Raw genomic sequence first — 11,934 nt, forward strand, 5'->3', positions numbered from 1 at the left:
TTGTGGTCCTTTTCAACCCAGGCCATTCTTTGATTCTATGATTTAATCAGAATGTAACTGCTGTAGTATCTCCTCATAGGATGCCAAAAATCAGTCAAGTCCTGCAGTACTCCATAATAAACACTGCAAATACACTGCAGTTCATTTAATCCAGCCAATTATTCATTGCACTCTTTTTCTAGCCAGGCTACTTGGTCCTCTACAGCTTCTGGTCTTCTGAAAAACATCAGTGTTTTGTTATCCATTTGGAAGCTCAGTGTTACGTCCTGTGATCTCTCTAGATTTCTCCATGAGAATATGTAGAAATCTGTAAAGCTCTGATGCCCCTCAGTTCACTACACACAATTTAAGGGCAGTGCCAAATTCCGTATATCTAGCTCATCCTGCAGAATGATGCCATTTTTTTATCTCAGTGAAAAGTATAGCAGTCAAAACAGGACTGGATTTTTGTTCCAGCGCAGACCAAATTTCCTGCCTACCTTCAAGAAAAGCTCATCGTGTGTAGCTACAGTTACGTACAGATGCAGCTCCTCTGTTAAAATGCACAGAGAGAATGTTCTCTAACCTTGATATGAGATATTTACTGATCTTGTAGCATGAGTGACCTCGTGATTCTTCACGCCTGTCAATTTTTAAATAATGAGAAATAAAAACACATATTTTTCAAAACAGGTATAGAGATTGACTTACAAAAAAATGTTTATCTTGAATCAATCATACACTCAGCATTGCAATAAAAAAAAATAATAAAAAAAAAAAAGAAAGAAGAAAAGCCACATTCTTACAGTGGCATTTTACAGTATTGTAATTCTGTTGTGTGAAATCAAGGTTCTCTCATCGTGAAATAATGACCAAGTTCTCTTTTCATATCTAAACATACAAATGCTAAAGGCAGCAGTGCTGTTCAAGAATACATTACCAGCTCAAACACTGCTTTGGCTATAAAACTGAAGGTAGTAAGGAATTTTATCAAGGAATCACAGAATTGCCAGGGTTGGAAGGGACCTCAAGGATCATGAATCTCCAACCCCCCTGCCACATGCAGGGCCACCACCATTCCACCTAATGCTAGACCAGACTGCCCAGGGCCCCATCCAATCTGGCCTTGAACACCTCCAGGGACGGGGCATCCACAACCTCCCTGGGCAGTTGTTCCAGTACAGTACAGTCATGTTTTAATTTCAGTCTGAGTCAGGACACACTGCATAGCAGAGTACTTGTATTTGTACTGTATTAATTGTGACTTTCAGAGTTACAGTTAAACAGTTTGGGCCCTGATGACTTCAGCTGTTGAAAATAATGCAGCCTAGTCACCTCCTTGGACGGTGACAGCAGTGGAAATGTGAAATTGCTGCCTTCCCTTTTCTTTTTCATGGTTTAGACTCTAAGGTTAGTGTTGCTAGCTAGGTTTGTCATGTTTCTAATGTTATTAGAAATGTAGCAGCAGAGCTCCAGATAGACACCAAAAGAAGTGAAGCTTCTATCTTCATGTGGGCTGGACTCTTAACTGTACGCTTTTCAATAAAGGAGATTATTTTGTATGCCAGCATTTTCTACAATAGAGATTAGTGTGTATAATACTTTCCACGTATCATCTTTCCTCCTTTCTCACATGAGTTGCTCCCCTAAACAGAAAGTTTGATAAGGGCAAACTAAGAGTTACCTGAAAGCTGCAATAACTGATAAGAACACATCAGCAGAACCAAAGCGTGATTTCACTTCTAGAGGTTTTATTAGAAATGCAAGTATTCTGCTGTTCAGATAGAAATTCCTTAATAATCTCTATGTAGAAGCAATTAGCAATGGCTCCGTTTTACTGCTGCTGTCAAATCATATTAGTACAAAAACTGAGATGGTAATGTCTCAGATTTTTTTTCCTTTAAAAAGCCAAACAGTTGAGCTCAATACAAATACCTGTAAGTGACAGAGATTTAATATTTAAGCCAGCATTTAGTGAAGAAATGCTTAAGCAATTCAAATTCCATTATTTTAAAGTTATTCTCTCTACTCCTAACTAGCCTATTGATATTGGTACAATAAGATGTGCAGTACTTTCAAGAGGTGTGTTTTCTTTATTTTCCTATGTATTTATCACTTTATTTTCATTTCAATAAAAACAGCTGAATGCACGGTTTGAAATTCTATTGATGTATTTTGAAGCCTTCCTGGAGTGACGACATCAGTGGGCATTGGGCAACTGCTGTCATCTCCCTGTACTTGTGGAAGGCTTTTGACATGTTCCCACATTGCGTCCTTCTCTCTGAGTTGGAGAGAGATGGATTTGAAGGCTGAATCATTCTGTGGGTAAATAATTGGTCTGATGGTCACAGCCAGAGGTTGTTATCACCGGTTCTGAGTCCGGGTGGAGGCCAGTCATGAGTGGTGTCCCCTAAGGGTCCATCCTGGGACTGGTGCTCTTCAGCATTTTCATCAATGTCACAGGCAGTGGAAACAACACACGGAGGATGGTGAGGCACTGGAACAGGTTGCCCAAGGAGGCTGTGGATGCCCCATCCCTGCAGGCATGCAAGGCCAGGCTGGATGTGGCTCTGGGCAGCCTGGGCTGCTGGTTGTGACTGCACACAGCAGGGGGATTAAAACTACGTGATCACTGTGGTCCTTTTCAACCCAGGCCATTGCAAGATTCTATGATTCCATGACACAAGTGTACCCTCAGCAAATTTGCTGATGATACCCAGTGAGGTGGTACAGCTGGCAGAGTAGAAGGGAGGGATGCGATCCAGAGGGACCTCCCGGCATGCAGTCCCCAGTCACTGAGACAGTGCCGGGCAGCGGTGCCCAGCAGCTGCTCCCTGGCAGGGGCTCTCCCTCAGCTGAGGTCATTCCCTGCTTGGAATTCCGCATGGAACCGGAACCCCAGAGCCGAGTGCATCACAGAACATGCTGCGTTTGGGGGCCTGCAGGGCTGCCCTGCGTGCTGCCTGGTCCCCAGCCATTCCCTGTGAGGTGACACTGCGCTGTGATGTCACAGTGGTACCTCGTGCGCCCTCGTGGCAGCGGTGGGAGCGGTGGCTCAGTCCGCTTGTGGGACCCGCAGGAAGCGGAACCAGAGAGAGCGTTGCGTCTACCTGGAGATTTCCTGCTGTCATGGAGCGGCTGAGAGCCCTTCGAGGTGAGTCCCTCCACCTCTCCGCACGCCGTGACGCCGCCCGAGCGCACGTGTGCCTCCAGAGTCAGTTCAGGCCGCGCCGGCAGCACCGTCCTCGCTCTGCTGAGCGCAGCTGCCCGCCGTGGTTTCCCCGGCACCCCAGCAAGGGGAAAGCTCCCTCCCCCGTCCCCGCCAACCGTGGGGCTGGAGGAGCGTTCCTCCCAGAGCCGGCCGGATGCTCGGCCCTGGCTCCGAGCGACACCGGCGGCAGCTGCTCCGCTCTTTGCTTCCAGGTCTCTTTGCCTGTGTGGGCTGCGTGCCCAGACGTACGCGTCGCAGGGAGAGAAGCAGGGTGCCGAGCCCTGTCCCTGTCTCCGCTGTGACTGTGCTGCAACAGCGCCTGCAAGACCGGGAGGTGAGTCGGGGACGTCCGGCCGCCAACCATCCTCCCTCGCCCTCCCGGCCTGGTGCCATGGTCCCGTCGGGATGGGTGGCAGCGGGCAAAGCGAGCGTGCCCGATCCTTGTCCCCAGGGTGACCGAGCGCAGGCGTACCGTGAGCTGGAGGGCGCCCTGTGGGAAGATGACAGCCGCCCGCCGTGCGGAGTGGTGAACCGGCTGCTGGCAGAGGTGTCCCAGGACCTGACGGCAGCCCAGGTGAGGGGTCACTCCCGATGGCAAAGGGAGCCGCTGCCCACACTGGCGTTCTGCTGGCGGACGGCGATGGCTCAGCCCTTCCCAGGGCCTCGGGCGATCTCCTGTGCCACGTGTCACCAGAGCCTCTTTTGCAGGGCGTGACCGGCCACGTGAAGACAGCTGCCGGCAATGTCCTGGTGGCTCTGGCTCGGACGCACTTCACCCTGGTGATGGCCGAGCTCCAGAGCCACCTGAAGGCCACGGGGGACGCGTCCAAGGAGTTTGTGCTCCTCACCCTGAGCCGACTCTTCAGCACCTCTGGTAGAGCGCCCTCAGCCCCCCGACATCTCCGACAACCGGGACAGGAGCCTCTCCCCTCCGCGCGCGATCTGCGTTGAGCTGGGGGATGCGGGGCTGCAGCCCCTCCTCCCTCACTGCCCAGACTCTGACTGCGGCCTCTCCTTCCTCTCTGCAGCTCCACAGTGCATCCCCTTCACGTGGCTGATGCTGGCTGGCCTGCGCAGTGTGGTGGGCCAGGTGAGGAGCGGCCGGACCCTGCGCCTCGCTTGTGCTGGTGAGTGCCGGACCAGAGCAGGGGGCCTCGGGACAGCCCTTGCACCTTGCCCTGCTGCAGGCTCTCACAGGCTGCCTTTTCTCTCACTCTCTTTAAACACAGAAAATAATAATTACTATTCATATGTGTTTCTTTAATTTTGTTTTTTCAGTTGTGAAACAGTGGCTGGATGGAGTGAAGACTCACTTGTCCTCTGGATCCCAATGCCCCTGGCCTGCCATGGAGAAAGAGCAGATCTATGAGAACCTTCAGGAGCTGCTCTTCTCTGTGCTGAGGAGCTGGCAGGACTGCCAGGAGGAGGAGGTGAGCCTTGCTGCGCTCCCAGCCCAGGGTGGCAGCAGGGGCACCCATGTGGCAGCTCTGTCTGTGCCCAGTGGGCTGGCAGCTGAGCAGTGATGGGAGGGAGTGGGCTGGCTCTGCAAAGGGCCCCGAAGTGGCTCTGTGGCAGGGAGCAGCTGCATGTCACAGCACTGTGGCAGGAAGAGCTGGGGATGAGGGTCTGGGGAAAACCTGCCTGCCCTCCAGAGCGAGCCCATCTCCTGCTGGGCGTGGGGGTTGGGGAAGGGGAAGGGAAAGAGAAAGCCTTCTCTGTAGGAAGGGCAGACCTTTGGTCTTTGATGCCAAGCCTCTGCCATCCCTCTCCAGGACAAACAGGCCGTCCTCGGGGCCGTGGCTGCCATGCTGGATGTTCTCCTGCAAGAGGAGCTGCACCAAGAGCACGTCTGGGAGCAGCTCCTCTGGCTCGTGCACCCGTGTCAGGAGATCCAAGACACCTGCAGGGTGGCCAAGGTGAGACGTTGTGCAGGGCTCAGGGTGGACGTGGGGCCAGTGCAAGTGCCACGAGGGGTCGGGGGGTGCAGGGAGGAGGTGGGGAGCCCTTGGAGAAAGGAGGAATGGGTGCCTGAGAGCCTGAGGAGCTCTGTGCTAGCAACTGGGGGGACCACATCCAGTTGCATCTGACTGGAGGAGAAGAGGGCTGCTGGGTGGGAAATGCCTGCAAATGATGCCCAAACACAGCTTGTTTGAGAGCAGAGAGACTCTCGGTGCTGCTGGGAGGTGGGGGATAAAAAGCCTGTGCAGGAGCTTCTCCCTGCAGAGAAACAATTGGGAAAGAGTTTTTCCACTCCCAAGTGGCTAGATGTGGCTTCATCCCTTTCTTTCTCTCCTTGTCTCTTGCAGAGCCTCACTGTCTTCCTGGAGGCCTTAGAGGGCATTGAGTCTATCATCCAGAAGGACAGGTTTCTGGACATCACGAGTGCCGTGTTCTACCAGGTAAGGGGAGACTATCCCTGTGCCCACAGCAGTTTCCCTCTTACCTAAGTCTCAGGAGCAGTGCAAAGGTCTGAGCCCCTGACTAATGCAGCTGAGCCTTGGCTCCTGCATGCTCACGGCTGTTCCAGAGCCGTGCCTGTCCCCCCAGGGATGCTGTGAGGCAGGCTGGGTTTGGTCTGCCTGTCCTCTTCCTGAGAGTGCCCAGGGAGATGAGAGCAGGCAGCACAGTGTCTTTTCCGTCCTCAGTGCTGATGTGATTTTCTCATATGGACTTTGTTCCCACAGCTCTATGACAACACCAAGCAGCACAGCGAGGCTGATCGTGCACAGCTGACCCACTGCATCATGCTGCAGGGTAAGGAGAGGAGCTTTGGCAATGCTTGCAGTGCCCTGGCCAAAATCGCTCTCATAAACCTCAGGATTGGGCATGAGTTTCTTGCTAACATAGCCTGGGATTTCCTCCCTGCAGCCCGGATCTGCCCAGAGGAAATGGTCCTGTTTCTGCAGTCACAGCTGGGCGAGGACTGGGAGGCTGGACGCGTGGCAGCACTGGGTCTGCTCGGTGCTCTGGCTCGCTCTGATGGTCAGTACCACAGGCTGGGACTTCCAGGGATCCCCTCTGCCATCGGGGTTGTGGCTCCGCTCATGCTTCTGTGCATCTCTTGCAGAGCCCGTGATGATGGAGAAGCTGCCCCAGGTGGTTGAGGCTGTGCAGTGTCTGTGCAGCGACCTCAGGATCCGGGTGAGCTGCTTTGGGAATAGAAAGTGTTGTTGGGGTGGTGATGCTGCTGCCAACACGGGCAGGGCTGGGGTGACTAGAGAGGTGCTGGGGCATTGACCACACGGTCGCGATGGCTCCTGTGGGAGAGCAGGCAGAGTGGAGCTGGCAGGTCCCTGTGCTGTGCTTGGAAAGTGCACAGCCTGGTGCTACGGCCTGGCCCTCACCTCAGGAGCCAAGGCTTCTCCTCTGCTCCTGTTGTCTCTGCTCGTGCCCAAAGGCTGCCCCGATGAGCAGGTGGCTTCCCTTTGCCTTCTGACCTGAAAAATCACACCCACAATTGACCCCTGGCAGGTGAGGACGGCAGTTCTGCATTTCATCGAGGACCTGCTCAGTTCGAACACCCGGAGCTGCTCAGCCTGGGATGTGGTGGGGCACATCTTCACTGAGTTCAGCCGCACCGCTGGAAGAAGGGTAAGGACAGTGGGCAGCATCTTCTTTGGGAAGACCTGTGCTGCTCAGAGGGTGGCACAGAAGCACCGCTGGGGCCGCACCTGAGCCTCCTGAGAGGCTCCTGAGAACTGAGGTAACCGGGTTTCAACACCGTTGTTGTGCAGGCAGCTGGAGACCTTTCTCCCCGGGAAGCCCAGGAGGAAGGAGCTCTGCAGGAGCTGTGCATGGACATCCTGGGGTCTCTGGACGTCTCTGCGACAGGGATGTCCAAAGTAAGTCACATCTGCCCTGCTGCTGCTCCTTGCCTTCGCACCACCTGTTCCTCATCCCACCACCCCAGGTCTCTCCTCCAGCGTGCTCTGAAGCACGCAAGGCTCAGGGAAATTCGCAGAGTCCTCTTCGTCTCTGAGCGGAGGCAGGAATGCTGACACGCTCAACTGCCTCGTTCCCGACAGCTCCTGTGGCCACGGCTGCTGCTGTTCGTGGTGCCAGCCCAGCACACCGGCATGCTGATCCCGGTCTCGCGCTGTGTCCGAGCCCTGGCCGAGAGAGAGGATCTGACAGGACGGCGAGTAGAGGAGCTGGATCCCCATTTCCTCAGCTCCATGTTTCAAGGTAGGAGCAGAAGCTCCGCCAGTGAGCTCTGCTGACCTGTGCTACCACCCAGAAGGGACAGCGGAGCTGCGCGTGGCTGGGCACGGAGCGTCTTGGAGTCTGACTCAGCACTTTTTTCTCCTCACAGGCCCACGACTGACTCCCCAGACACTGCTGGCGCGCCTGCTGGTGAGTAGATGCTCCAGAGCCCAGTGCCACCAGCCCCCGGGAGGAAGCAGCATGGCCACGGGCAGAGCTGTCGGCTGCTCCTTGCCCGCCAGGGCAGAGCTGTTGGCTGCTTCCATCCTGGGGGGAAGCCGCTGCTCTTGCTGCAGAAGTGACCCTGCTTCTCCTTGCTCTCGCTCAGGTGGTGGCAGGGAGCCCTGTTGCAGGCAGCGAACTCCAGGCCGCTGCCTTGCAGCTGATGCAAAACCTCCACAGCAGGTTCCACAGAGCTGTGGGGGCCATGTGGGCCGCTGAGATCCCCCTGCTGCTGCAGTGTCTCCAAGGTAAAGTGCTGGTGGGGAGGGAGAGGCGGAGGCAGGGAAGGGCGGGAGTGAAAATGCAGCTCTCTCTGCAGGGTGGCAGAGGGGAAGCATTGCCTGCAGCCCAGTGCTTGCTCTGCTGCTGTTCCCATTCCAGGGAGACAGCGCTGAGGCCCGGGGATCTTTCCCCCCGGGGATCTGCCCCTTCCAGGACACGGATGGGCCCTTCATGTCCCCTCAGTTAGTTCTGTGTTCCTGCAGGGACAGTGTTTGTGGGGAGGGACAAGTCAGTTTGTGGAGGGGGTGCGGGTCCCAGCTTGGCAGTGTCAAGTGCCCAGGCCAAGCCAGGTTTGCAGCAGCTCTTCTTCTGTGCTTTGATCCCAAGTAAGGGTCTTTTTCTTCCTGTTGCTGTGCAGGGAAAGATGAGAGCTTCCTGGACACTGCAGGGTGGGAGCGCCGTCTGCTGAAGGTACAGCACTGCTGGGTGCAGAGAAGTGCTTGCCTGCCCCAAGTAGCCCCGCTCCCATATGAGCCACCACGGGACAGGAACAGCCTCTCCAGTGCTGCTGAGGAGCCTTTGAGGCGCTGCCTCTTCCGCTCTGTCCCAAGCCCAAGGGGGGTCTTAGGAGAAGGGGGGCAGGCGGCTTTAATGGAGGGAATGCTGGGGGAGCTGGGAGAGGAACTGTTCTTCCAGACACCTCTCCCCAGAGGGCTGCAGCAATTGGGAGTGAGGGAAGAGGCAAAGGGCAAGGGAACATCGTCTTCTCCTGTTCTCCAACAGTTCCTCGGGGCGTCAATGGACACCATACGGGATGAGGCCTGGATCGAGGCCCTGAGCTGTGAGCTGAGCCGGTGGCTGAGCAGCTCTGCCAGCAGCTCTGCAGAAAAGGTGAGTTCCCCCCGGCTCCACGCAGCGGTGCAGCTGCAGGTGTCCAACTGGGGCTGGGGCTGCGGCTGGTGCTCTGCCCACGCGGGATGCTGATGCTGCTTCCCCAGTCTGTGCCCCCAGAGGGCCTTTCCCTGCAATCTGCCCAGGGATGGATAAAGCTCGGCCCTGCAGCTGCTCTCAGCGACTCCCGGGGAGCGTGGCTCCTTCCACCTGGCCCTCCCCCAACAGGTTAAGCTGCTTCCACATCTCAGCTTCTTCCTTCCCTTCCCCTGCAGTCTTTCCTGTACAAGGCTCTGGGCACAGTGCTGGGAGCCTGTAAGGGAGTCCTCCACGTCCAGGAGAAGCTGCTGCAGCACCTGGAGGAAGCAAACGCGGAGGACCCATGTGAGGCCCAGGTGAGCCCTGCTCTCCTCCAGCTCCTGCGAGCATCCCCGCTCCGTCCCTGGGGCAGAGGGCTTCTCCTGGCCCTGCTCCGCGCCTTTCCATCTCCTCCCTGCTGCCCTTTTCCTCAGGAGAGGATCTGTAGATGCAGGCCTGTGCCAACTGCCCCTTGTTCCTTTGTGCAGGGAATGGTCTCTCTTCTCAGCCACGCGGCTGAGAGTAACTTCCAAGCAGTCCTGGCCACGCTCACCACGTTTGCGTCCAGGCTGTGCAAAGGCCACAACGCGAGGATTTCCAGGCGCAAGAAGGTAAAGCGTTACGGGTTTCCATCTTGGCATTCTTCTGCCTTATTTTCTGCCTTGGAGCCCAGGTGCATCACGGGGCACTGGGGGCCGTTGAGCGAGTGTCTCATGGCATTTCTTCCCACACAGATGGAGCTGGACAGCACGAGAGCTCAGGCCACACGCAGCGCTCTCGTGCTCGCCCACGGCAGCTTGGCACTGCGTGCCTCCAAGGAACAGCTGCTCGCCCACCTGGAGGGAGACATCGTGGGCAACATCCTGATGCTCTACAGCTGCAGCTGCCGGGTGAGAGTCAAAACGTGCCAGGGTGTCTGAGCGCCCAGCTGCAGCCCCTCCACATGGGGGGATGCTGAGAGGGGCCTTCCCTTTCCAACGGTCCCTCAGGGAATGGTTTGTGCCCAGATGAAGACCCAAGCCCTTCCCTTAGTGTTGCCCCCCCGTGTCCCCCTTGCAGCCCTTGTCCCATCCCGCAGTTCAAAGAATGTTCTTCTCTCTTGGGCCTCAGGACCTGCAGAACAACCTCGCACTGGTGCAGAGCATCACCGACTTCAGCTCTGCCTTCCAAGCAGTCGTGGGTGATTCTGCATGCTTTAATCCCTCCTTGAAGGGAAAGCTTCTGGAGATCCTGATGGTGAGTGCCTAGAGGCAGGGCTGCCTGCAGAGTTCTGGGCTGTGCCACGCGGCCCACTTCCCTGGGGGCATACAGGTCTCCATCAGCCACACGTCTCCAGCTGGTGGGGACCTTGGGTGCTGGATGCAGCTGCTGGGCAGCGGGCTAGGTGCACCAGCTGTCGAGCTGCTGCATCCTGCAGTGCTTCCATGGGAAACATGGGAGTGATGGGGCTGATGTGTGGCAGTTGTGCCTGTCTCAGAGCTGGGTAGAACAGCTCTCGTGTGCCCCCTGCCCACCTTGACAGTGTCTCTCTGGGACTTGCAGGACCTGCTGAAGAAATATTATTCGGGCATCCCTGTCTCCCCAGTGCCCCTCAAGGTGGTCCTGGCCCTGGAGCAGTTGAGGTAAGGTCCCCATTTTGGGTAGCTCCTGAAGGTCTGGAGGGGGTAGGGGGCGAGGAGCCGTATCTATAGGAGTGAAGACTGGGCTGTTGTGCCCAGCGGAGTTGAGGTTCTGGGCAGGGAGAAAGGCCCTGGTGCTCCTGTCCCCTGGCAGGGAAGAGAAAGGAGAGTTGGCGTCTCCTTCCCTTCAGAGAGGGAGCTGGTTCACTGCTGCTGGGGAGGAGGTGGGCGCTGCTGGAACTGAAGACAGTGCTCAGCAGCAGGAGCTGGGGGTCTTTGCTTGGTAGCTGTTGATTAGGAGAAAGTCAGATGTTGTCTGAACCAGTCTGGAGAGCACTGCTAAAGGCCCTTTCTGATTTCTCTTCCTTTCTTCCTCCTGTCAGCAAGCTGAAGCCCTCTTTTGAAAGCAAGGACATGCGGGAGATGTTGGTCCTGTGCTGCAAGAACATCGTGACGCACCCTTCAGCAGAGATGATGCTGAAGATCAGGAAGTCACAGCACGCAGCGCAGTACCTGCAGGTAACCTGCCGTAACTTTCCCGGCCACCTCTCGGTCAAACCCGACCTCAGCACACACAGCCTATGCTCTGGCAGCAGCCGTGATGCTAAACCTCACTGCCCTCTTCTGCTTTCAGCTTCAGCAAACGTCCCTGAAAGCTCTGGGCCGGCTCATGGCGGTTCTGCTCCAGACAGAGCCCAGCGGCGGCTTCTTTCAGAACATAGTGCATGTGAGTATGTGTGGGGCAAGGGAGAAAGCATGGTGCCTGTCGGCAGTGGGGGCAGATCTGGGGACTGAGAGGGTGATCAGAGGGGAGCAATCTCCTGCTGACGTGCCAGCTCACTGCGAGCTCAGAAATGGGCAGAGCGATGGGCCCTGCAGGGGAAAGGCAGGAGCCAGCCCCTGGCAGGCCACAGCCGAGGAAAAGCTCCCGGGTTAGCAGGCAGGATGACTGCAGAGAGCGGGGGCAGCAGTGCCGGTGCTCAGTGAGGCTGGAGGCCACGTGGAGCCACAGGGCAGCCTTGGGGGAAAGTGCTGGGGAAGGAGGGACAGGGAGAGGGGCAGCAGGAAGGGAAAGCAAAGACGTCCTCAGTGAGACAGATGCTCTACCCCAGGTCCTGCAGAAATGCATGGTCTCAGAGAACGTGTGGGAGCGCAAGAGGGCCCTGCAGACCTGCTCCCAGCTGCTGGCTGTTTGCGAAGAGCTTCGAGTGAGTAAAGAGCCCCACCGCATGCCCCCTGCTCCCTCCCCAGAGCCCCTGAGCTGGAAGGCGAGCTCCGCCCAGCTGTGCATGCTGTGCCACGGCGTGAGGAAGGCACAGGCGGAGAAGCCAGGGAGAGCCGGGGCTGCCTACAGCTTTCTTCCTGCCTCTCACCCCTGCAGAGAGCAGATGCCTGCGAGCACTTTGGCTCCCTGGTGGGATTGCTGGCGCCTCTGACGTGCGACCCCATGCCCGCATCCCGCCAGTTGGCTGCCTCCTGTCTGAGCTCCCTTCTCCGAATCCAAGGTGA

The 11,934-nt window shown here is 56.7% G+C and overlaps 2 protein-coding genes across 2 annotated transcripts in view; both read left to right on the plus strand.

Moving 5' to 3' along the window:
• The first annotated feature begins 3,059 nt into the window (after positions 1–3,059).
• Positions 3,060–5,671, plus strand: LOC149912179 (maestro heat-like repeat-containing protein family member 2A). The gene is made up of 9 exons (XM_090130920.1): positions 3,060–3,133; positions 3,403–3,524; positions 3,642–3,764; positions 3,899–4,064; positions 4,219–4,317; positions 4,469–4,620; positions 4,963–5,106; positions 5,497–5,589; positions 5,639–5,671. The coding sequence occupies exons 1-9, from the start codon at positions 3,109–3,111 to the stop codon at positions 5,669–5,671; spliced, it is 957 nt and encodes a 318-aa protein (XP_089987046.1). The 5' UTR covers positions 3,060–3,108.
• Positions 5,672–5,733: 62 nt separating this feature from the next.
• The window catches only part of LOC116237703 (maestro heat-like repeat-containing protein family member 2B), a 7,962-nt gene continuing 1,761 nt past the window's right edge, over positions 5,734–11,934 (plus strand). Inside the window, exons 1-19 of the mRNA XM_090130921.1 lie at positions 5,734–5,944; positions 6,059–6,172; positions 6,258–6,331; positions 6,662–6,781; positions 6,925–7,032; positions 7,216–7,375; positions 7,503–7,543; positions 7,722–7,863; positions 8,256–8,308; positions 8,621–8,728; positions 9,004–9,123; positions 9,295–9,417; positions 9,541–9,696; positions 9,917–10,042; positions 10,349–10,428; positions 10,809–10,944; positions 11,060–11,152; positions 11,538–11,633; positions 11,807–11,930. Coding sequence (XP_089987047.1) covers positions 5,935–5,944; positions 6,059–6,172; positions 6,258–6,331; positions 6,662–6,781; positions 6,925–7,032; positions 7,216–7,375; positions 7,503–7,543; positions 7,722–7,863; positions 8,256–8,308; positions 8,621–8,728; positions 9,004–9,123; positions 9,295–9,417; positions 9,541–9,696; positions 9,917–10,042; positions 10,349–10,428; positions 10,809–10,944; positions 11,060–11,152; positions 11,538–11,633; positions 11,807–11,930 — 1,984 coding nt within the window. The 5' untranslated portion in view covers positions 5,734–5,934. The remainder of the gene's footprint in view (positions 5,945–6,058; positions 6,173–6,257; positions 6,332–6,661; positions 6,782–6,924; positions 7,033–7,215; positions 7,376–7,502; positions 7,544–7,721; positions 7,864–8,255; positions 8,309–8,620; positions 8,729–9,003; positions 9,124–9,294; positions 9,418–9,540; positions 9,697–9,916; positions 10,043–10,348; positions 10,429–10,808; positions 10,945–11,059; positions 11,153–11,537; positions 11,634–11,806; positions 11,931–11,934) is intronic.

The sequence above is a fragment of the Phasianus colchicus genome, chromosome Z (genome assembly GCF_987193195.1).
Source record: "Phasianus colchicus chromosome Z, bPhaCol1.hap1.1, whole genome shotgun sequence".
NCBI lineage: Eukaryota > Metazoa > Chordata > Aves > Galliformes > Phasianidae > Phasianus > Phasianus colchicus.

Excerpts from the sequence above, each read along its gene's own strand:
- LOC149912179 (XM_090130920.1), top strand. The coding sequence starts at position 3,109 with ATGGAGCGGCTGAGAGCCCTTCGAG. Across the intron at positions 3,525-3,641 it reads AGCGCCTGCAAGACCGGGAG|GGTGACCGAGCGCAGGCGTA; the intron begins GTGAGTCGGGGA and ends CCTTGTCCCCAG. Across the intron at positions 5,107-5,496 it reads ACACCTGCAGGGTGGCCAAG|AGCCTCACTGTCTTCCTGGA; the intron begins GTGAGACGTTGT and ends TGTCTCTTGCAG.